The sequence below is a fragment of the Tasmannia lanceolata genome, unplaced genomic scaffold (genome assembly GCF_043159265.1).
Source record: "Tasmannia lanceolata isolate RefF3 unplaced genomic scaffold, GAP_Taslan_0.1 ptg000002l, whole genome shotgun sequence".
NCBI classification, from domain to species: domain Eukaryota; kingdom Viridiplantae; phylum Streptophyta; class Magnoliopsida; order Canellales; family Winteraceae; genus Tasmannia; species Tasmannia lanceolata.
In genome coordinates, this window is record NW_027518679.1 from 29,716,086 (window position 1) to 29,741,699 (window position 25,614).

The 25,614-nt window shown below is 37.1% G+C and overlaps 2 protein-coding genes across 2 annotated transcripts; one reads left to right on the plus strand and one right to left on the minus strand.

Moving 5' to 3' along the window:
* The first annotated feature begins 474 nt into the window (after window positions 1–474).
* On the plus strand, window positions 475–5,493 carry LOC143883807 (uncharacterized). The gene is made up of 2 exons (XM_077387105.1): window positions 475–2,312; window positions 5,159–5,493. The coding sequence occupies exon 1, from the start codon at window positions 657–659 to the stop codon at window positions 2,283–2,285; it is 1,629 nt and encodes a 542-aa protein (XP_077243220.1). The 5' UTR covers window positions 475–656; the 3' UTR covers window positions 2,286–2,312; window positions 5,159–5,493.
* Window positions 5,494–9,672: 4,179 nt separating this feature from the next.
* Window positions 9,673–23,661, minus strand: LOC143858891 (2-isopropylmalate synthase A-like). The gene is made up of 13 exons (XM_077369611.1): window positions 23,429–23,661; window positions 22,318–23,133; window positions 20,672–20,885; window positions 20,510–20,590; window positions 19,380–19,472; window positions 19,192–19,278; window positions 15,247–15,347; window positions 14,520–14,553; window positions 14,321–14,395; window positions 12,313–12,396; window positions 12,073–12,207; window positions 10,283–10,428; window positions 9,673–10,202 (listed from the first exon to the last, which is right to left on the minus strand). Exons 2-13 carry the CDS (start codon window positions 22,941–22,943, stop codon window positions 10,070–10,072), a joined length of 1,809 nt encoding a protein of 602 aa, XP_077225726.1. The 5' UTR covers window positions 22,944–23,133; window positions 23,429–23,661; the 3' UTR covers window positions 9,673–10,069.
* Window positions 23,662–25,614: the final 1,953 nt, after the last annotated feature.

The window sequence follows — 25,614 nt, forward strand, 5'->3', positions numbered from 1 at the left end:
TTTCGTTTTACTTTGCCATTGAAATCGTATATTACTATTTGAGGTTTTTCCCTCAATCTCTCACCACATTCTATATGGTGTAAGCCCTTATACTCCAGTATTTTTCAAAAAGTACTCTACGGAGCACATCATAGGTTGATCCAAACCGTCCATGTGATGGAGCACAGTGTAAATAAGTTATTCCTTAAAAGGGTTTCCATAGGATGATCCTAGCCCTCCAATCTATAGAGCTCTCATAATATGCAGTTCCTCTATGGATTGGAGGGTTGGAATCATCCCATAGAAATGATTTTTTGGGCACAACGTATTTACATTGTGGCCCATCACATGGACGGTATGGATCGTCCTATAGTGCTGTCCGTACAGTACTTTTAAAAAAATACGGGACTATAATCACTTACACCATTATAAAAACTCATTTATCACAATGCCCTTAAGAGAGAGTAGCTTACCATAACTAAAGAGTGGGGTGAATGTCGATTGATAGGGGGCTGAATTTACCCGAACTCCCTTGCTGTTTGGCTGTATCTTTCTTCCCTTAAAAATTCAAAATCTCACACTCTGTACTTTCTCCCCCCAATTTCTTCCCTTTCCTTTCTCCATTCTAGGGTTTTTTCTTCCCCCTCCATTCTAGGGTTTTTTCTCTCCATGCAATCATGTCCGAACAAAACCCTCCGATCTTGAAATTAATCATAGAAAAAGGCCCAAGAAAAGGCGAAACCCTAGAATGCAACCCTAATTCAAGCATTCGGATCGGTAGAGTCATAAAAGGCAACAATTGCACAATCAAAGATGCTGGAATTTCTCAAAAACACCTCAAGATCGAGTTTATTTCAGGTAAATGGTCTGTTACTGATCTCGAAACCTCGAATGGCACTGTTCTAAACAGTGTTACCATTCCTTCTATGACACCTTCGTGTCTTGAAGAGGGTGACATTATCAAAATAGGGGAAAAGACTTCAATTATGGTAAAATTTGAAGGAAAAATCAGTGTTAATGTTAGGTATCCAAAAAAGAGAGGGAGATCTATAAAGGAAGAGCCAAATGAGGTTGATGAAATAGGCAATTTAGGGTTAGGGTTAGAGAGGTTGGAAGAAAAAATCAGTGTTGATGTTGTGGAGGAGAAGCAATTGAATAGGTATGCATTGCGGCGAGGACGATCCAAAAAGGAGGAGCCAAAACAGGTTGAGGAAAAAGGGAATTTAGGGTTAGAGAGTTGTGGTGGAATGGAAAAGAATGATTTAGTGGGGAATAGATTGCGGAGGAACCCTAGGAGGGGAGGGGGTCAGAAAAAGCATGTAGAGGAAGAACCAGAGTGTTTGGATTCGGCTAGGGTTTTAATTTCTAGGGCTAAGAATGCTGTTAAAAAATTGAATGTTAATGAGAAGTCGCTTGTGGAGAATTATGGTGGAGGAGGTGAAAACAGTGTCGCCGATGTGGAGAATTTGGGTTCTGGAAATGATATTGGTGGTGGAAATGATTTGGGTCCTGTGAAAAATAATTCTTTGGAGGGGAATTTGGTTCCTACAAATGATGTTGGTGATAGAGAGGATTTGGGTCCTGCGAAAAATAATGCTTTGGAGGGGAATTTGGTTACTGCAAATGATATTGGTGATAGAAAGGATTTGGGTCCTGTGAAAAATAATGCTTTGGAGGGGAATTTGGTACCTACAAATGATATTGGTGATAGAGAGGATTTGGGTCCTGCGAAAAATAATGCTTTGGAGGGGAATTTGGTTCCTACAGATGATATTGGTGATAGAGAGGATTTGGGTCCTGCGAAAAATAATGCTTTCGAGGGGAATTTGGTTACTGCAAATGATATTGGTGATAAAAAGGATTTGGGTCCTGCGAAAAATAATGCTTTAGATGGTAACAGATTGAGGAGGAACCCTAGAAGGGCAGAGGCTCAGAAAAAGCCTGTGGTTTCGGAGGAAGAACCAGAGCCTTTGGACTTGGCTAGGGTTTCAATTTCTGAGACTCGGAAGCCTCTGCAAAAATCTAGTCTAGAAGAAAAGTCGCTTCCGGAAAATTCTGTTGGGGGAGATGAAAAACCCATATCTGTTATGGAGAATTTCGTTCCTGCGAATGATAATGCAGGCAGAAAGGATTTGGAGAAAATCACACTAGGGGAGTGGTTTGATAGGATGGAGAGATATCTTCCAAAACAGATTAATGATTTTGCTGACGAGCTAATTGAGGATTTGAGAGAACGCCAAAAGCAGTTTGAGGAGTTTTTGGCGCAACAGAGTGATGGGAAGGGGGAGTTGCCTGTTGCAAACTAGATAGAGGAGATGGTAAAAGCGTGTAAGGTAACCACTATGTTGCTGTTCTTTTTGTTTTGGGTTCTGAACTTGTTATGGGATCAAACATTTGTGCATATGATGTTTTGACAATGTGTAATACATGCGTTGTTGCCTTGGTTTGATTTCCGTCTCAACTTTTGCTTCCTGATTGTCATTTTTGTGTGTTTTTTTTAACTCTGTTTATGAGTTTGGAGTTTCAGTCATATCTGATAGTTTCTTGTTATGAATGGGAGATGTCAATATGCTGTTATAGCCTAAAGAGAGGTGTTAGATTATTTTAATTTATTAGAGTCTGACTTTGCTGGGGATCTCTTGCTTCTTATTAATGAATTATCTGCACTTCTTAGCTGTAAAAGCTGATGGTTGTTCTGATTGGAACCCTTATTTCTTAAGTTGACTGAAAATGCATTTTATTGAGTTATCTGCAGACCATTTTCTGCTACATAAAGTTGCACCATTGGAAATTATCCCGAGGGATATTAGATCGCTTGGACTCGATTCATAATTTAATTTTCTGACAGAAAATAGATATGGAAATCTTAAAATTAGTGTTACGATAATTCCTTTTAGGCCTTTTCTTGGTGATTCTATTTCTCGTGGGTCAGATTGTAATGGACTCAACCTAGGGGTGTCACTTGTGTCAGGTTGGGTTGAGATTTTGCCATAAAATGAATTGGATTCCACAGAAACTCTCCCTGGTTTCAAGGTAAAAGCTCAATCTGAATTCCCCAAAACTGATCCGAGTTTCATCCCTACTCAACTATTATATCAGGCAATAGGCAAAATGGAGCATTGAGGTTAAATCTCATGTAAATTATCACTATTTTCTATCAGAAATGAAGATCTACTTAAACAAGAAATGGACTGGTTGATGGTGAATCCCACAGACCAGAGAACATCTTACCAGTGGCTCAAGTCAGACAAAATAAACACCCTTGACAGAAAGTCTACCCATGAAATGTATGCCCCCTATAACTATATGTGCTCTGATCTTGCAATACAATTTCCATTATCTCGTCAATATAGGTAGTTGACTTACTATAACTATATGTGCTCTGATCTTGCAATTCAATTTCCATTATCTCATCAATATAGGTAGTTGAGTTACAAGGTTGTTCCCCTTCAATTAATTCTTCACCTAATTATATTTGAAAGACTCATCATCTTCTCTCACCAGGGACATCAGTGGGATGGAGGAGGAGCTTTAAACCTTGTTAACATGCCCATCACAGTCCCTGCTCATTGCCTCTGTCTTAAACACTATCCAAACCTTTGCTGGACCCAAGTTCCCTTAACCATTGAGTTGGTGAGCTTTGATAGCCCCAGGGTGTGGGAATCTGGCTGAAGCATTATGGGTCCAAGACTGCAAGCCTAGGGTTCAATTTTCTTTCTTCCTTGGTGATATCTGAGACATTTTGTTGCATTTCATCTAAGCTCACATTATATTTTCCAAGGAAAAATCTTCTAAATCAACCTTGTTCTTAATCTCATCCTCTGGATTTTCTTTGTAAGATGACAGTTCTTTAATTTTCTAAGCTTCAAACCAGAAAAAATTCTGCTTGAATTGTCTCACCGAAAAAGCTATCAGTTGGGTGTCTTATTATGAGGTCTTAGATCAACGGTGGAAGGATATGATTTTTATTCATTTTTTAGCTTTGTTTACCCTCTTGCTGTGTTCACCAAGCCGAACTGTATTAAGCATTGCCAGGACCTTCGATTCATTAGAATCTTTCTTGCCAATATTACCAGAGAAAGCAAAACTCTCTTGACTTTAGATCTCCTTTAGCTCCACAACACTATTAGGCTCAAAATGCATCCTCTAAAAGATCGATTGCGCACCAGTAATGTTCAATGCCTGGAGAAAATCCATACTTCCCCTAAATCATCAAATAAAAATCTGTACCATTTGCACCAACCCCAAGTGACTACAAACACTCTGGACTCCAATTAAGCTCACTTCATCAGCTTTGATGCTTTCCTGCTCCATCCTAAGGACACTGCCTCATCGCCATATTTTGCCAAAGCAAGCCCTATGATAAGAGAATTCCATGTAAACACATTCTTTTCAACCATGACTTTCGAAAGTACTCAGTCCCTTTTCAATTCTCTCATGTTTTCCATACATATCAATCAAAGAAGTACGCAATTATCAGATCCAATTGTGAACCATTTCTCTGTATGCAGTCATGTATCCCATTCATGATTTGGGCTTGGATTCGGTGGAGTTGGGTAGTACAGGTGCAGCTGTTTAAAAGGTGAAGGATTATGTTTGCAATGTAGTTGGGTGGTAGGTAGTGGTGGAGATTTGAATTAAGGTACTCAGGTTCTTCTCTATGTCATCATTTTTTATCCCATTGAAGTGCCCCTCAAAAAAAGAAATAGATCTTAACTTTTAGTCTTTAGCAGATAATTAGAGGAAGTGAATGATGGGTTGCCATTAAAGGAAATGCCGATAGCAATTAGCATCTGCTAGGGAGAAAAACAAAAGGAAAGATATGCATCCAGAGAATCAAACCCTGTCTGTTGGTTTCGGGGTGTGCATAGAAAGTTTGTTCCCTATGGGAGAATAGAAACCTCATCCCCAAGTCTCTGTTGGCTCTAGGCACTTTATACTAACTGGGATCTGCACATGGGATATAATTAGGGAGTCAAACCTTAATATCAATATAGCTAATGAATCAAACAGTTTGTCACACAAATAAAGATCGAAATGGATTTGTATCTTTCAAAAAATACTGAAAATCTGAGAGTATCTTGCATGCCATAAAATATCTCCAAAGCTCATGATTAATACAGAAGTATGATCAAACTGTTTCAATTCTTCAAGTTAGTGTTTAAAAATGCGGATGCAGGCTAAAACACGACCAAAGCAAATCCTAGTCAACTCAGTGTGATGCGATCGAGTACTTGTGTGGGCAGTCAGAAGTCGGGAACATCTAGTGAGTTTTGATTGACTTTGTAGGGCAAAACGCAGAATTGGACAAAACTTTGCCAAGGTAAAAGGGATTCGATTCGGAAGATGACATGGAGGAGTTTTGAAACTATGCTTCAAGTAATTTCTAACCCAATGCAATGTTAATTATTTCGTAGCGGATTATAGTTCTGGTTCGAAATTTCTCTTCGAAAGAATTTGAAAATCTAGATGTCACCCAATGCAATGTTACTATTTCCTAGTGGATTATAGTTCTGGTTTGAAATTTCTCCTCCAAAGAATTTGAAAATCTAGTTGTCATTAAGAATGCTTCACTATTTCACCTAGCTGTTTGCACTATATAATGTATTAGCAATAAACTCCAGTTCTATTGTGAATAGTGCTTGGGAGATGGTCATGAATTCTGTCACCAACGATGTGTGCACTAAAAACATTCCTCCCAGAATTGCTTTCTTTTGTTGCTCTGATTATGGAACTTTGGATTATCACATCCTTTAATTCTCTTCAGTTATGGCCATGGAAATCCTTGTGTTTACTTTCCCTAATAATTATTCATTCAAAAACTACTCTTCTTGGTTTCTACAACCACTATCTTCAATATCACTTTTCTCATCTTGCTGTTACCAACGGATGTTATTTAGTTATTATCTTCTTCATACCCTTTTTCTCTCTCAATCTCTATACTATTCCAAAGTTCAAAAGGGGTAGAAGACCTTTGGGCCAGTCACATGGAATTATTTTTATTTTCTGAAACAAGAGAATACAATGGGGAGCATATTTCTGGAATTGTTTACATGAGATTTATTAGGATTTGCTCAACTAAATTCAACTCAACTAAGCCTTTGTCCCAAGCTAGTTGGGGTCGGCTAACGAATCCTTCAGAAATTTTTTATGAAGAAGGTGAAAGGATCTACGTGGCTCAAATTGACTAAATCTAATCCTGACACTAGTTGGGTTCGTCTACATTGATCATTTTCTTCCATTCTATCCTATCCGCGGTCATGTTCTCTGTTATGTTCCTATCCCTCAAGTCTTTCCTTACTGTTTCTACCCAAGTTGTTTTCGGTCAGCCCCTACCTCTTTTTACTCCATCAACTTGGCACGAGTCAATTCTTCTTACTAGAGCATCCAAAGGCGGTACTCACTCATCTTCTTCTCAGTTGGTGCCACCCTCACCTTTTTATGAATGTCTTCATTTTTAATTCAATCTAACCTTGTGTGGCCGCACATCCTTCTAAGCATTCGCATATCCGCTATACCCATCTTATGCACGTGCTTCTTTTTGGTGGCTCAACGTTCTGAGCCGTACAGCATGGCTGGCCTCAGAACTGTCTTATAAAACTTTCTCTTTAACTTATTAGGTATTTTACGGTCGCACAGAACTCCTGAAGCATGCTTCCACTTCAACCAACCTGCTCTTATTATGTGGGTTAGCATCATCTTCAATCTCTCCTTCCTTATGTAGGATTGAACCAAGATAGCGAAAGATATCCCTCTTATAGGTACCTCTTGTCCAGTCATACTGCACTCCATATATTTGTCTTAGTCCTGCTCAGTCTAAAACCTTTGGATTCCAAAGTAGTTCTCCATAACTCTAACTTAGCATTAACTCCTGCTTTGGTTTCGTCAATTAATACTATGACATCTGCAAATAACATACACCACGGCACGTCGTCCTGGATACCCTCCGTAGGTTCATCCATAACTAGAGTAAAAAGATAAGGGCTTAGAGCTGATTGTTGGTGCAATCCTATTGTAATTGGAAGCTCACTAGACGCACTATCCGTAGTTCTGACACTAGTTACTGTTCCATCGTACATATCTTTAATCATATCAATATATTTAGTAGGCACTTTTTTTCTTTCAAGGACCTACCACATAACACTCCTGGGAACCCTATCATACGTTTTCTCCAAATCAATGAAAACCATATGAAGGTCCTTTTTATTTTCTCTAAATCTCTCCATTAACCGCCTAATCAAGAAGATGTCTTCCATAGTCGATCGTCCAGGCATGAAGCCAAACTGATTTTCTGACACCTTACTCTCTTTTCTTAGTCTATGCTCAATTACCCTCTCCCAAAGCTTCTTGGTGTGACTCATTAGCTTAATTAGGATTTGCTGTGCCAGCTAAAAGTTGTTGATGTTTCCTACATGCTTGTGTTGTTTTCATTCAGTGTTTCCCATGCACATTCCTCATGTTTTCCCAAGGTGAATAAGACCACCTTGAAAAGAACTCTCTCGAGTTCTCAGCTTCATTATCCCCATGAGAATGCTTATACAGTGAAGTTGTCACTAATACGCACCTTGCTCGGGAAGTCCAATATTTTTTCAAAACTACAGCAGGGCCCACTTCATAGCATGATCTAAACCGTTCATCTAGTGGGCCACAATGTATATAGGTTGTACCCTGTAAATCAGATCAAAACCAATCCGAATCAGACGGTTAGGATCATCCCTTGGAGATGATTTACGGTGTACAAGTCTATACATGTAGTGGCCCAACAAATGAAAGGTTTGGATCATCTTATGAAGTGGGCCCCATTCTTCTTTTTGAAAAGGATATTTATGTTGGCACCTCCATATTTTATTAATTGCACAAACTTATCTTGTCTTTATTAATTGGCTTCAGAGAGCTTTTTTGGGGGAACTGGAATAACCTTTGACTGCCGTTTAAGTAATAAAATACAAGTTGAGTTAGTGCAATTATCAAAACATGGTATTGCCACCATCAATTTGCCTTTGAAAAATACTAGATTCACATGCAGGCATCATACAAAATCTCAACTTCTCTAGAATCTTGTAAGGGCCAATCTTCTTAGGTTTTAACAGGTGATATTCACCATTAAGTTGTCTCTCTTTGGAAAAGATGCATCCACACTATATCAAAACGTCAGAAGTAAGCTCTTGACAGTGCCGTAGTAGCTCGAACTGTTTTATATTGGCACCAAATCAGCAATCAACTCACCGATCTTATTTGTCTTCCCTACAACAGGAATAGGAATGAAATCAAACTATCTTTAAGGATTATCTTGTTTTTGGAGCAATTAAACTCGAACATTACTTGAGACCTAAATAAATTTCCAACATACGATTAACTATTTTCGTGCTTTGAGGATAATTCGAATCGCTTCTCAATTCGAATCGCTAAGGGGCCGTTGGGATACACAGATTTTAGAATCTTGGATTTCCTCAAAATTATAGATGGGAGACAAGAGAAGAAAGAGACCAGCCATCCTTTTCTGATTTTTCGCCCTTCTTTCCGATGGGAAACAGCAAGTGAAGAGAGTAGGAGATCGTCCCATATTTCCAGGTTTTAGAAATCTCAAGATGGGGGAGAGATTTCTAAAACCTGGATTTCTTACTTAAATCCAGAAAACGCTATCAGGACAGCATACAGCAGCTTGATCATGAACCCTCCTTTACACTGTTTTCAAACTAAAACCTAGATTCTAAAATCCGTGTATCCAAACGGCCCCTAAATTTCAGATAAGTCCCAAGCTCTTGCCAAAAGTTGTTCCAAAAAGTACTAACAAATTTAATATAACAGTCCCATTGGGGTCTCCGGCAAACCATGATAAACACCACCTCCTTAACGTATAAACCTGCATAGATTTACATGTAAGAAAATCTAACTTTGAAAACATGTCAAGAACAACAAAAATACTCTCTCCAACCTTTGAAGTTTGAGGAATACCAATAAAAATTCGAGGAGACATCTAGGTGGGATAAGAAGGAATGCTTAAAGGGTATATGAACCAGCATTAGCAGAAATGCCTTTGAAAGTTGGACATATCTGACACTTCTTCACATAGAAATATCTCGAGACAAGCTTGACCAATAGAACCTCTCCCACAAGAAGATTTTTTTTTTTAAATGGGAGAAGGCAATAGTTTTAGCTGCACCGACCTTTAAAAAAAAGACCGAAAAATACTTTTTAAAAAACTAACACTCAAGATAAGATGAGAGAAACACAATCATACAATACACAAGAACACAATCCAAAAGAAAAGAGTTTCACTATTTCAGTTTTTTTTTTTTTTTTTTTTTGGGGGGGGGGGGGGCGCGGCGGCGAGGGGGAGAGGGGGAGGTTACAAAACTCTCCCTGGCGGGGAAAAAAAAAAAAAAGAGAAAAACTTGCAAACTGTAACCCTAACATGTGACTTATATATCAATGTCACTACATCAAAAAAATTTCGAAAATACCCTTTAGCACGAAACCTACTCCATCAGGGTCCTGTATGATGCAATAATACAGGACATCTGCACAACATTCCAAGTAATTGATATTTATTTTCTAGCTCAATCTTAGCCATGATTTTGCCAAAATCATCGTCTCTTTGCAAGCTGATTTTTAAGCAGTTCAAACCCAAACACATCAACTCTCATCCAATTCAACAAATACATCTAGCATCATCCACCTTATTTTTAGTACTCTTGCAAATAATTAACTTATTTAGAGTGCCATAGGTTTAACTTGTGTTTCTCAGTCATACTTCCAAGCTTCATGATCAGAATATAATACAAAATCCATGTATCAAATAGTGCCTCCGGAAAGATTTGCAAACATTTCTGACAGCCTCATTCACATCTAATAGTTTAGTATACACATGGTTCAGCCAATATCAGTTTCTTCACAAAAAAATACATGAACAATAAAGAAGAATAAAAAAAATTCTAAGAGAGCACTTCCTGAGGTAAAAAAAAGGTATAAATAAAAAAGAAACTCCAAGTCTCTGAATCTAACCAAAGAAGCTGAGGTGATTCCCTAAAACTAAGATTGTGATTCCAAATCACTTGTATCGATTGTATACTTCCCAAGAACATACCTTCTAAGCAGACACTCGGGAAGTTTCAGAGGAAGTCTTTTTCACAGGTGTGTGCTTGAAACCCAACATCTTGTTGAGTGCACTCACATAGGCCCTAACGCTGGAGACAACAATATCCATTCCTGCTCCAGTGCCACTAACAAAAAAAACGATGCGTCAATAGTTTGAAAGAAGCATACAAGAAAACAAAGAATCACGTGTAGAGGCATTCCAAACCTGAAAGTACGATGGACAGTTTCTCCAGTTAGAGCGTGCATAGATGTATGACTGTTATCTCCACGGATGACAACTCGAGTGGAGGCTATCGCATCAATGCCTTCTGTGACCGAGTTCATAGAATACTCAAGAAGAGTTACTGGTACCTGCAAATGAATGGAAAGGAAGAATACTGACTTAGAACTAAGTGGAGCATAAGAATATAGTTCAATTAACTTGGATCATCTACCTTTGCCTACTCAAAACAGTTAAAAACATTTAATCCAAGAAATATAAACTAGACTGCCCTCAGAAATATCCTTTTGAAGTGAAAGAAAATCCTACAAGAATAAGGGAAATAAGTTTTAGTGCAGCCCAAGCAATAACCAGTCAAAACCTTAACAAGACGCCTAACGATAGTCCCAACAGATACAGCACCCAGCTGGAAACTCATGTTACAATTTCAGAACCCTGACTTTCAATGTGCTCTGAAAATTACAGAAATTAGTAAATTTGTTGCCTGAAACACCCAGGAAGTACAATTTCATTGCCTAGACCATTCAGTCTCATGGTTTAACTGTGACAATTAAACCGCTGAAAATAACAGGATCATACAAAATTTTCAGATTACTGATGGCTTAGAACATGAAGAACTCCATCTGAAGACTGAAGACTTCAAGGGGAACCAACTCTAAAAATTCAGGGAGTATATACGAAAGTCGGAACACCGAAATCTCAATGAAGGGATAAAATCTCAAATGCTACGTCCTCAGAATATGGACTAAAAGAACAACTAGAAGCAACACAAAAAAAAAAGTTCAGATGCTTAAATATCTGGGGTCAACATTCCAGATCTTGGATCAGTATGTGTGCGCAGCTCAAGAGGAGAAAGTCCTCACTCGCCAACAGGTGCATCCTATGCAAATAAGACGAAGAAATCTTGGATCATGTGCTGCTCCATTGCTCATTATCCTTCAGAGTTCAGACTGTGTAAGGCAATCACAAGAAGCTTCAGTATGTCTTGGATTTTTCATAGCTTCATAAAGAAAACAACACTGCATTAGAGCAGCGTCCCGTTTGGAGAAGTGGGCCAGATACTTTGGAGGACTCTGCCATTTGCTCTGATTTGGCACATTTGGAGAGAAAGGAACAGCCCCGTTTTTTGAGAGAGAGAGAGAGAGAGTCACAAGATTAATAACGGAAATCAAAGTCGATCTTATTTCCTGGGGCAGAAATGAATTCACCTTAGCAACACATTCGATCGGAGACATAAGAAGAGAATGGAGAACGATTATTTGGGAAACAGAATAAAAAACAAAGGTGGCTCCTAAGTGGCAATCTCCTCAACTAGGGTTGAAACTTTATCAGAAAATAGGTAAAAGTTTCAATTCTGGAAAAAAAATTAATGGAAATGAGTTAACCAGCCACCAAAAAACTCATTTTCAAGGAAAAAATTCCAAGAAAAATTGTCCCTGTATCCAAGCTGCCCCTAAAGGAAATTCTAAACAAAGAAACAACTGTTTTGTATCTCATTTTTGTATTATTTTGTGTTAGTCTTTCCAGACATTGCATTTAGTTGTAATTGAATATTTTTATGCTACTAGTCCCGTAATGCAGTGTATAATCTGGTCTCCTAAGGAATGAGTAACATCGCTTTTTTTCTTTTTCCTTTTATTTGAAAAAAAAAAATAGTGGAATGAGTAACGAAGTTTTTTTCTCTTTCATGAATAATTTGAATAAATAGAGTGAATCAGCAATGAACAAAACAATTTTATAGCCACATAAGCTTTAATTTTTTTTCGTAGCCACACCTTCACAATGCTATCAATAGCTTTGTAAGCAGCATCAACTGGACCTGTTCCAACTGAACATGCAATATGCTCAACTCCATCAACACCAATTAGTTTAACAGTTGATGTAGAAAGACCAAGAGTTCCACACGTGACCTGTAAATTGACATAAATTGGGATGTGATATAAGCAATTCTTGATGAAACGGATGATCTATTTTGGAGTAAGAATCAATAAAGAAGTAATGGATCTAAAACTTACCTGCAAATCACCAAGCGACCAAATGACTTGCGGCTGGAAAATTTCATCTGAGATCAATGCTTCTAAGTCGAGATCACTAAGATGCTACCACATCAGTAGTTTTAGTCAGTGATTCTGACAAAAAAAATGTTTAAAGACATACCTTTAAGTTAAATATTTATGGATCGCTTACCGTAATGGTTAGTTTACATGTAAAATTAGATGGGATCCTTTCAAAATGCGACAGAGATTTTTTCCTTTAATACAAACAAAAGGATATATTAACTAAGAGATAATATGGTCTTTATACAAGCCGAGCACATCAATTTTAACAAAACCAAGAAGCCGGTCTGGTTAACTATAATGCCAAATATGATCCTACAATGTGAAATTTTAAGGTCTGCCAAGACGAAGGTAATGAATTTTAATCTGGTTGGAAATACTTAAGCTTTACACATGCGGACAAGATCTACGTTCTAGTTCAATGTCCTATGGGAACCGATCTAGAGTCTAATTCAGAACCTAATGTGGAGAAAAGAATCCTTGAAGCAATAGAAGAACCATATAACATCATCTAGCAGCACAAGTAGAACCAAGAGCCTATCTATAGTATTATTATAACTATAGCTCATAAAATGGATAATAAATCATTTTGCCATCTACTATACGTTGGTCCAATGCAATCAGAATAAAATTGCCCACCGAATATATTTAGATTCCCACAATTCAAAATGCAGAGATTAAGAAACAAAGTGCTGCTTACGTATACTTCCTTGCTACCGAAGGGCAAAATACCTTCTCATCTAAAAATGAGGTGATTGAGTTCATACCAAAAAATTTCCAAAATGTTTACACACAAAAGAAGCATTTGAAAGATCTCTTCTTCTTTTTCTTTGAGCATTAGCATTCGAAAGATCTCTACTTCAGAATTTAGATAGTTGATGCAAAATTCGTGAGGTCACAACAAGAAGGCTTCTCAGGTGGTCACACATCTTACTACTACCTTCATCCAAGATGAGATTCTGTGAAAATTCAACATGCCCACACATTCCACATGGTCCATTATTAGCTTCTCTTATTCTCTTACAGGATCACCACCAAATACGAAGAAACAGGCCAAAAACAGGTTGCAATAATGAGTTGTAATAATGACATCACGCTGACATAATAGAACACCCATTCAGGACCTACTGCCACAAACAGCTAGGTACCTTGTTGTTTTCATTTACAATATCTATAAGATAATTTTTTTCCTGGCCACTGATATTGGCACTACCATGTTTTGATAATGAGCCGAACTCACCTTGTCATTTCTTTTTTAACTGGCTGGTGAGAGCTTTTTGGGAATAGTGATAGTTTTTGACAGTTGTTAAATAATAAATGAGAGGGTGAGTTCGGCCCATTATCAAAACATGGTAGTGTCAATATCAGTAGCATTTTTTTCTGAAGGGATGCTCTAAGTCAATTTCTATATAGGATCACTTCTCATAAATTCCATTTAATTTCGTTGGATTGAGGATTTTCTTTTGCAATAAGAAATTTAATTTTTAAATGAAAATTAAGTTTGGAAATAAAGAGTTAGGATTTAGCAGGCAATTTCTCTTATAAATTCAGGTATGAACAAAAATTTTATGGGAGATGGTTACGGATATGAAATAGAGTTGAAAGTTTATTTCTTCTGTCTTTTTATCCTATAGCCCACTTCTAATCTATTCAACGAAAATAGAGCTGTGCGACATAGACACTTGAAATAAGAACCCTAAACATGCTGAGCCTTAAAATGTTTGTTTAATGACCTAAGAGAAACCCCACATACACTGATCATTTCCCCTAGAAACTCAGATTTTTATGTTTTCAAACTAGGCTGTGTAACTTTGGTGAATTCTGGTATAAGAAAGAGTCCATATTTTGCTTCATTGTCCATGCACCATGGTACCTTTTATTAAGGAAAGGACTGATAATGCATTAAAAAAAACTAATCAGAGAAGACTGAAAATATCAGGAGAAAATCATTTCTTTTCAGTCTCACCTTTTTCTTCTCTGCTATAGCTTTGAAACGCCAAAAGACATCATCCAGTTCCTTACCGTCTAATTCATAACCAAGCTGAAAAGATGATTAACAAAGAACATATAAATGTATATCCAAAGGAAGCAAATTAAATAAATTAATGCATCCATCATAAATCAAAGCACGTGATAATGCATGTGTAGAAGAAAAAAATAGATACCTCCAAAAGTCGAGATCTCAAAGCATGACGCCCACTGCATCGAAAGAAAGTTTAATAATCACATTGGTTTCGAAAGCAAAAAGGCAATCTAACAAGAGTTAAGTTCCACACTTATTTCAATAAAACCACCAAAAATGGACTATAATCAACATAATTAGTGCCGAGATGCGAACAAGATCACATTTCTATGATTTAGAAAGACAAGCAAATAGAAGACTCCGGCATGCATTTGAAATCAGAAATAATGTTCGCCCAATTGACCAAGGTAGAGAAGATCTGTTGCAAAATATCGTGCACGACTCTACTAGAATAATTAAATATCCTCTTATTCCTTTCCTTCCATACTAACCATAGGGTTACTGATAGAGAAAGGCTCCAGAAAATCTCTCCTTTGTAGGCCCTCATGCCTCAAATAGATCCACAATAAGATTTGGCATCCCCAACTAACACCGAACATGCCAAAAATGAAGGACCAAATCTCTCTAGCAAATACTGTTCATTTATTGGTAGAGAAATAAATGGCAAAGGCTTCCATAGCAAATGAACATGGTTCCCTCGAATTGAACATATAGAAACCATGCAAAAAACAATATCTAAAGGAACGTGTGGATGTTTATTTCTTGTAGTATTACCAATAAAATGATGAAAAGAAAGTAAATCAACATCAAAATGACAACCACGCACTGATTGATCAGTTAAGTGAAAATCAACATAAAGTAGTCCATACCTAAGCTTTCCAAGCACAATACCAGATTCATTAGATCGATTCAATCCAATATCTTCAGGAGAAATGATCTCATATGTACCCTTGAACTTGAGCATTCCATCCTACAAAACGTCAAACATCACAAAATTAGGTTAAGCACTTCTTCGTCGAATAATGCAAATAACCGAAAAAGAAAACAGTGACTAGGTACAACTCCAGGAGCCAAGAACTACATATAAATGTAACGTGTGGTATATCCTCCGTATAGACTCATGGACATGACAAACTTGAAAAAGAAAGGCAAGCAGGCACAGCATAAATTTGAGTAACCAATAAAAAACAATAAAGCAATAGAGAGAAATACAGAACAAAGAGGAAGTTCTCCAATGATAATGTTTATATTTTATGGTAATATTTAAAATATAGTTATTTTGGATAAACAATAATCATTTATCTGCTTTAACTGCCCACACTTCAATACTTCCTGCCAGTCTACTGGAAAAGGGCAACCCATGAAGACTCTACACTTTGAGAAAGAGAACAGCGTGGTTGGCCTTGCGATTCATTTATCCAAGTATCCAACATCTGAAGGTTTTTAAAATTGCCGGGATTTGGACATAAATGACTAAAATGATGCCCCAATGAATTTAATTCCACAACGTGATGTAGCCAAACTTGAGTTTCACAACATATTGTAATAATTCAAGTAGAAACAGAGGAATTGATAGAATGTAGAGTATAACTGTTCATAGCCTGGCCAGATCGGCATCGACTGAGCTAAAACTTGTCTTTATTTTGAAGTGGTCAGACTTTCCCACTCCATGGTAAACAAAAAACCAGCTTCTCCGTGTTAAAAAGTCAAGGCCCAGAAAGATAGAGGAAAAATACTACAAATTTCAAAAAGAAAAAAAAAAAAACAATTGATAAAACTCACTTCTAGATCTCGAAACTCGTCCATTTCAAAAAAAAAGATCTCGAAACTCGTACGCATTACTTTTATCCTGTTAACTTACCAACTTCTCCAAAAGCTTAAGTTGTTGGAGAAAGGCGTTATTTATCTTTTATACTTTAACACTCCCCCGCACATGTGGCCCACTTGGCAAACACGTGGCACATGTGGTCCCACTTTGGGCCGATCATCGCATGTGGATTTTTGCCATCCGGGAGGTTTGAACTCGAGACCTTTGGCTCTGATACCATGTTAAGTTACCAACTTCTCCAAAAGCTTAAGGTGTTGGAGAAAGGTGTTATTTATCTTTTATACTTTAACAAATCCCAACTAAAAGACTCCTAATATATCTTCCTCCTAACTTTGGACATCTTTCCCAGTTTAACACAAGTTGCTAAAAGCAACAGACAAATTTCCAATATAATACAATATAAATCCATTTTAAAAATGGCAAGAAGCTGGTCCACGATTGGACTCTTCAAGAAACTGATCTAGACTCTTCTTAAGAATCTAGTGAAATAACTACAGAATTGGCTGCAATCAAAGTGTGGGCGGGCCTCTACTGATGTCACCATTTGAACTTTGTCATAATTTCCATCAGTAATTTCTGACCCACATTTTGAGTCCTGAAACTGAGTCATCCCACAAATCCATTGAAACAAGGTATAAATCACTTAAAACAAATATCAGATGGCTGTACCATCCAAAAGATTTTGTATCAATATGAAAGACTCATCTTTTGACTGCATCACAAATACATCATTGCTAGAGACATGAGAACTGATGTGCACCACCAAAGCTTAACCAAAGAGAACCAAAGCCAAGTTGGTTATGGGGTGCTTCAATCAATTATGAGGGAAAAATCTTTTTTTTTTCTTTTGCTGGGCTGGTTGGAAAGGCTAATACAATTGAAGACAAGGTTGTTACATAATGAAAATTGAAATCTGTGAATGATTACCCAACAAAGTCTTTTCTCATGGGAGACTTGCTAAATATAATTTAATACTAAAGGAATCCCCCCTGCCTGGGTAGTTCAGGTCAAAATTCCAAGAATTTGATTAGATTCCATCATCCATTGTGGTTGGGCAAATCATTAATTTCCAGCAAACAAGGGATTTCATAGGTAGATAAGAGACAACAATGAATGAAAAATCCAGAGCCTAGATGCAATCATGTGTAAAATCATCATCGCCTAGATGATGATGATGATCAATACTAGTACAGTGTCAGCTGTATATAGTAGACTAATAGTATGTGAAATAGTATGACCAGGTTTTTTTTGTTTTTTTTTTTTTTTTTTGAATGGACAATAATATGACAAGTTTTGATCTTCTTGTTGGCGCCTTCTTTCACTTTTATGAGCATTCCACTGTGGGAGCCGTGGTCAAAATTGGGTGTCTACATCCACATATATATATATATATATATATATATATATATATATATATATATATAGGAAAGTGAAGCTACACAGAGTTAGCTACACCGCCGGCTTAAAATACAATGGGCCCACATTGTTTGGGTGATCCAAACCATTCATTTGATAGGCCCTCACATTGATAGGGTGTGCCTAAAAAATCAGCTCCATAGGATCATCCTAACCCTTCAAACTGTGGAGGCAAAAATGGACAAATTTGTGAAGGTTTTTACACGTCCATTTTTGCCTCCACAAATCGTAGGGTTGGGATGATCCCATGGAGCTGATTTTTTGGGCACACCCTATCTATGTGAGGGCCCATCAAATGAATGGCTTGCATCACGCAAACAATGTGGGGCCCACTGTATTTTAAGCCGGCGGTGTAGCTAAGTTAGCTACACGAGTGTGTGTAGCTACACTTTTCTCATATATATATATATATATATATATATATATATATATATATATATATATATATATATTTTTTTTTTTTTTTTTTTTTTTAATTTATTCTTTTGCTTAAGTAATATATTTATTATTTATATATAATAATAATAATAATTAATATGTCATCTCCTTCCGCATACGTTATCCGTTGGTTACGCGGTTCCCATATTTTTCCATGGAGATTTGCTGAGATCTTTGAGGAGATCAAAGATATTGTGGGTAGCTCGAGTATCTCCTTCCGCCATGTCAGGCGTTCGGCAAATGGAGAGACAGATAGACCAGCCAGGGAGGGGGTTCGGTTATTGGCCATCGAGCAGTATGATTTTCTGCCGCTTTGAGTAGTGCTTGGCCTCCCTCCTGCTCTATTCCCATTTCTATCTGTATTTTTCTCTTTATTGTTTGTACTCTTTTGACCATCTCGGTCTTTTGCTTCAATAAAAATTTGACCATTCAAAAAAAATATTTATTATTTATTTGATATTCTATATAAATTTAATACTTGTATATTTTACAAGATACCCTTGTTTCATGTCAAATAGTAGCACAAAGTTTAGTGAGGGGATTAGTTACAAAAAAATTAGCAAAACATGAGTTTTTGTCATTTTAATTTATAATTTCAGTTTTACAAGTATATGTGTCCTAAGAAAAGGATATCTGAGTGACAAGCATGGATTAGATGACAATGAAGGTTAAATTAAGGGTTCATTTGGGTGCACAACACAATTTCATTTTCAGATGCAAATTGTGTGTAAATTATCAACATAAGAAAGATTTCAGGTTGCAAGTTTACACAAATTGCACACGGAAATGCAATTGGGTTTCACACCCAAACGAACTCTAAAAGTAGATTTTAGGATTATGTAGAGAGTAAATGTACTATGCTTTGAGGGACTTATGGATATGTTTCAAGAAATCAAGAATTGAGAGCTTATGCTCTGTATTTTCTATCATATAATTACTACTACCATTGTTTTCTCTAATTTCTCTACTGTATTTTCAGACCTGACCTCCTAAATCAGCAACAGAGAGTTGCAAGCGTATCAATATATTTATAAAAAGTAAATATGTGAGAATCATATATTCAACTAATAACAAATAGTTCACGGTGAGGAGTAAAAGAGAGTAGAAAAGAGAGAAAACAAAGCATGCTTACCTGGTGGATACCACTTTCATGCGCAAAAGCATTGGCTCCAACAATAGCCTTATGTGGTTGTACTTGTAGTCCACTATACTCTGCAACCTAGATAGTGTAAATACAAATAAGGAACTCTCATGAAAAAGCGCACGATCATGAGACAACCAAAGATAAAAGTTGTAATAGAGATTCAGAAATAATAATACCATCTTGCTTGCCATAACAATATGTTTAGTATTGATCCTGGTATAAAGCCCTCCCATTAGCTCCTTACCGCGGCATTTTATAGCCATGACAACCTATGGAAAAGAAAAGAGAAGGCCATAACATTAGTTGACAAAAAATGTAGCTGCAGTTGAGAATTGCAAGAGCAAGAGTAAGCAAGATTGGCAAGTTGTATAATAAAAATAAAAAAAAAATATATATATATATATATATATATATATATATATATATATATAGAGAGAGAGAGAGAGAGAGGAAAGTGTTGGTGAGCTTAAGCTCACCAAACTTATGGTGCGCTTAAGCGCCCAATCACATGGGTCCCACATTTTCTGTGGTGATCCAAACCATATATATTATATATAATATAATATAATATAAAAAATAAAATGTTATTCAAACTAACTAAATTCAGGTTAGTTTCTTTTTAAGTGATTGTGTTGATTTATTTGCAAATGTTTCCATATATTTCCATAATTTTACACGATTTCCACCAAATTTTTATCCAAAACCGACATGTTTCCATTTCCATCACAACCAAAATGCACACCGAAACCTAAACATGAAACTTTGGTTGCAGGCTACAACCAAGGACCACAGTTACATACTGAACTAAGGAGCATCAATTATGGTACATGACTTTTCATAGTTAAATCCCCCACAATGAGAAGTCCATAGGGCAGCATGAGGCATGTTCATACTTCATATAGTCATCCAAGCCTCCAAGGAACCCATAATATAGCAACATAGTGTATAAAAAATTTCTCTTGCTGACCCCCTCAGTCAGTGTTGCACCTTTCCTTTTCTTTATTATGATTCGTGACCATTCAAAAAAAAAGTGCATAAAAATTTCATGAGTGAAGTAGGTTCATGAGATTGTCATGAAGTATATTAATCTTAAACTATTATTTTAGACTCGTTGAAAGCCAGTAATTGTGTATCATCAAAAACAGATAGCTGAATTCAGTGGCAAACGAACAGGAAGCACATGTGTAAGCATAAGGATGCAGGTATCAAAGCTCATGCATATATCATAAATTAATTGAGAAAATGTCATCTCTCACTTCCAAGTCTTCATCACAAAAATGCATAAAAAATAAACAAAAATCCTCACCTCCTCCAATGAAGCATTCCCAGCTCTTTCACCAATGCCATTAATAGTGACCTCTAGCTGCCTTGCCCCTGCAAGAGCGCCCTGGATTTAAATAAGACAAGAAATCAGAACATGTCCAGAGTGATGTTTTAGAGAAGCATGCGATCAAAAGAAATAACTTACATCCAATGTGTTGGCAGTTGCAAGTCCAAGGTCATTCTGGCAGTGGGTTGAAATGATCACGTTTTCGATCCCATGAGTGTTAGATTTGATATCAGCAATTAATTGTCCAAATTCACTAGGCAAAGTGAAACCGACGGTATCGGGGATGTTGAGAGTTGTAGCACCAGCCTTGATAGCTTCCTCAAGAACAAGATAAAGAAATTCTTTATCAGATCTGACAACCAACCAAGAAAAGGTTACAGACGAGAAAGCATTTGAAATGAAAGCATTAGTCTGTTGACAACAGAAAAAAGATAACCATTTGTAAAATTGAATTTAACAGATAAAAAATATGCATACAATTTGCAGCACAGTCAAAAATGGAAATCAATAGCACAAGTGGATGCGTACTAAAATCATTAAATATAAATAAATAAAAGGCATCAGCACATGTATATGAGAAAGGAAGAAGTTGACGAGTGAAGAAATTAGTAATTTTAATGAAAGAAACTTGGAAGAAGCACCGTTAGGGGAAAAATCAATATCTAATCAAAGAAGAATACAAAAAGTACTATAAATGGGATATTTTAAATGGATAAAATTAAATTAGCCTTCTAGTATAAATTGTGCCAACATTGTTGAACCCAATTTAGAGGAATTCTAAAATTATTTAAAACTGAAATGGAAACAAGAATTTTCAGTCATGCATAACCAGAAACAAAAGAAAAGGAAGACAAAAAAATGATTTAGTACACAATTTAAAATAAACCAACCTTAAAATAATCAAAAAGAAATGTGCAACAAAAATGGAACTCCAACATGAATGAAAACAGCAAAATTCTCCACTAAAAGTCAATAACAATAGTAATGACTACGCCAGAGAAATGCCAAAAATTCTCTATAAGCATAACAAAATAAACCAACAACAAACATGAAAGTAAAACAAACAAATGAACTAAAGCCTGCCAAAGCTTTTCTATGTAAGGAAGCAACATGAAGGACACGTTTGGCTACCATGCATTTTTTTCCCTGAATATTAGCTTACCCAATGCTGAGGAACGGTGGGAAAGGGATAGAACGAGAGGGACTGAGTGAAGAGAGAGACAGAAAAACCCAAAAAACCAGGAAACAAAAGATCTACTCAAAATATGATCGACTTTTTCCTTATTTTTTAGCCACTTCTCACCCTCAACTCATTCATGCCCTCTCAAGTCTCTCCTCCCACCCTCCCTACCCCTTTCTCACCACTTGGAAACACTAATTTGTCCTGAAAAAAAATCGTTAGCTGCCAACCAATCACTCCAAAAGCTTACGTTTTTTTTTTTTTTTTGAATGGTGGAGTTGATGCTTTCTTCTATTCATTTATACTTCAACACTCCATGTGGGCCCTTCTTTTTTGTGTTGGCCTTACACGTGGACTTTTAATATCAAGGAGTTGTGGGTTTTGAACCCAGAACCTCTAATCTGATACCATGTGAAACAACCAATTACTTCAAAAGCTTAAGCTGTTAGAGTTGGTGTTTTTTTTTTCAATCATTTATACTTCAACACTAAATTCTATAAAGACCGGTCATGAAAAAAAAAACTCAATGACAGAGCAATAGCAGAACAAGTGGCAATTGAATAAAGAACAATTTCCAAAAGAAATTTCAAAAACAATAACTAACCTTCCAGCATCTTCAGGGCTGAAGTCGACATCGTCGCACCCAAGACTCCTCGCATAAGCAACCATCTCCCTAACAATGTCAACGACCTCTTCCCTCGACTTCCTCAACTTATGCGTCAAATGAATCTCACTCGTGGCAATAAACGTGTGAATCCTCGGCCTCTTCGCAAACCTAACAGCCTCCCAAGCAGCATCAATATCTGACTTATTACACCTCGCAAGCCCACATATGACCGGAATGTGACCATCTTCGGAAATGTAGTTTCCAACCTCTTTGGCGATCATTTTAACAGCATCAAGATCATCATGGGAGGCAGCGGGGAATCCGGCCTCGATGATGTCAACGCCAAGGCGAGCGAGTTGCCGGGCAATGTCAAGCTTTTCCTTGCTCGTCATTGTTGCGCCGGGGGATTGCTCGCCATCACGAAGAGTAGTGTCGAAGATTCGGATGTAGGACGGGTCGGGGATTCGATTGGGGAAGTAGTCAGGGCGGTGAGAGAGAGAACATTTGATGGAATGGGATTGGGAAAGAGAGATTGAAAAAGGTTTGGAGAAGTGGAGAGAGGCAGAGTGAGTATGGAACAATGAGATTGGAGAAAAAATAGGGTTTAACAACAAAGAAGCCATTAGAGAGAGAGAGAGAGAGAGTATCTTTGTTTGCTAATAAATAGAGGGGAAATCAGACTACAATGTTTCTCCAAGTTCACTCAATCAGGCTAATTTCAAGGATGTCTAGGTTAAAGTTTAGAATCGGATCCGAATCGGATCCTACTCAATGTATCTTATTCAATCTAGATCAGATCGGACTGTCCTCAAGCTAATCAACCAAAACGAATGAAAATTAAATTAGATTAGATATCTAGGTTACAGTGCAATTACTAGGAGCAATATCGGACCCCAATCGGATCCTACTCACTGTATCTTCATTCAATTTGGATCATATCGGACTGTTCTCAAGCTAATCAACCAAAACAAATGAAAACTAAATTACAGGGAAAGGCACATAGAACTAATGAATGAAATTTATTTTATTTTTTTTAAAAGGCATTTTTCTCTGCTGATCTAACCTTAGAAAACAAAACTAAAAATTGAGAAGGATTCTTTATCGTTACCTGATCTGTGGCTGAGTCAGAAGTTTTTGGAATACTGATCTTGATGATATTCAATTGAGAAATTGTATTTGTGAGGAAGGGTTTGGGCATCGAAGAATAGAAAGATTTCAGAGAAGGTTTAGGGTTTTACAGTCCCTGGGTCAGAGAGAGAGAGAGAGGGTTTAGGGTTTTGAGGCCCTTCAGACATTTCAAAACGTATAATACGCATGTCAATTTTCCAATAACGGCACGCCAACAGTATGGTTTGTTTACTCCTTTCACCACACATGATAAATACAGATAGGGGTGTCAACGGATCCACTTCGGGTCGGATCCACGATCCATTCAAATTTCTTGTCGGTCGGGTCGGAGTCGGATTGTTCTTCGGATCCTACTTTCCACGTCATGATCACGATCCATTTTAATTCGGACCGTCCATCGGAGTGTCCTATTACGTCCCACTAAGCTAAGTAAACAATTAATTTTTTTTAAAAGAGATAGAATGGCAGTCCACTATTAGTGTCTCTCCATGCATTTTCTTCAACTAAATTACAAATTTATCTATGTTTAATCTATGTGTATAATAATGCTTGTAAACAATAAAACTAATCAAAATTACATACACAAATATAACATATAACTATTATCAAAGAATACGACGCATAAAGAACAAAACCCCTCTCTCTTTTCCTTCGTGAAAGTATAAAATGAAACGACTGAAATGAGTGAAATCGCATTCCCATCCGATTCATTAAGTGATAAGAGAGGTTTTGACCAAAATACCCTTCATAGAAGGGTTAGCATTAACAAAATTTAAAGGGTATTTTTGTAAACCATTTCGGATCGTGACTATCCAATGAGCATCTGTGGCGTGCCCATGCACAATCCAAAATTTTTCGGATCCCAGATTTGATGATCCGAAATATGCCCATGGATCCTATTCATATGTTTAGATCCCGTTCATTAACGTTCGGATTCGGACGATCCATTGACACCCCTGTATACAGATCTAGCATGTGTCCATTTCCAAATACTGGAAATGATATAATCGCCCCTTTTTTCCCTGGGCGACCACATTTAATGTCACAAGTGACAAGACTACAAGAATCATAACTCATAAATACGCTAGGGGCGCGCGTTTGGATTGCCGGAATCGGTTATCAGAATGGGTATCCCATTCCAAATTTGGTCATTCCAGTGTTTGGTTGGGATTAGTGAATGGAATAAACAACTTCGGGTGGAATTTGAAGCGGAATACAGGGCGTCTTCTGTTACCCAGCAAAGGAGGTGGTATTCTGATTCCTGGAATCACAGTTAAAACAACGCTAAAAATTGGTTCGAAAAAGCCCTCGAAAGCGAAAATGGAAAAAGAGATTTAAGCTGAAACTAAAGAAACAACCGAGAAATTGAACGATCGAAGGGTTCGATCTGAATCTCCCACAGGTTTTTACAGTCCCTGGGTTCTGATCATTTGATCCTTCGCTTCCTGTTCAACCCGATCAAAAAATCACTACTTCAGAAGGAAAACCAAATCGGGTGGAGAAGGCTTCTTGTAGTGGAAGAAGATGAGGTGTTCCCTGGTTTTTGCAGTGGAAGAAGACGATGCTCCTTTCGAAGCTGATCCCTGGTTTTTGGAGTGAATGAGGTGTTTAAAGTTCAATTTGAAGTTGAATGTGACATAGGCCTTGAATTGTATCTCTTGGCTGTGCCAAGAAGGAATCATCTGCAAATCGACAATATTGAAGTGGTGAGAGTCCTCAAAAGGCACAAGTCGCTGCTACACCTAAGTTGTTTGTAAAAAGTCCTCAAAGCTGTTTGTAGAAAGTCCTCAAATACATATCAACATTGAAGCTGTTTGAGCATCAGACATTGTGTTGGATTAGCCAAAAATATTAAAACTTATATATATGTAATGTCTACTTAATTTCTTATCTACTACAATAAGCCGGGATGAAAAGAGGAGAGTTTTTTCGATTTTTTTGAAAATTACGTGAGAATTACACGTCACATTTCTTGACTTTTTTGAACAAATGCACCCATTCAACTCATATAATTTCAATCCTACCCTCCCCTTTATGCTTTTAACAAAGACACCATTAAATCATATAATTTCAATCCTACCCTCTCCTTTATGCTTTTAACAAAGGCACCCATTAAAGCCGTATAATTTCGATCTTACCCCCCTCCTTTATGGTTTTTTAATTAAA

Coding starts and splice junctions, on each gene's coding strand:
- LOC143883807 (XM_077387105.1), top strand. CDS start 657: ATGTCCGAACAAAACCCTCCGATCTTGAAATTAATCATAGAAAAAGGC.
- LOC143858891 (XM_077369611.1), bottom strand. CDS start 22,943: ATGGCTTCTTTGTTGTTAAACCCTATTTTTTCTCCAATCTCATTGTTC. Junction 15,348..19,191: donor ATGAAAGTGGTATCCACCAG/GTAAGCATGCTT, acceptor GACGTTTTGTAG/GATGGAATGCTCAAGTTCAA. Junction 10,429..12,072: donor CTATTGATAGCATTGTGAAG/GTGTGGCTACGA, acceptor ATTCATTTGCAG/GTACCAGTAACTCTTCTTGA.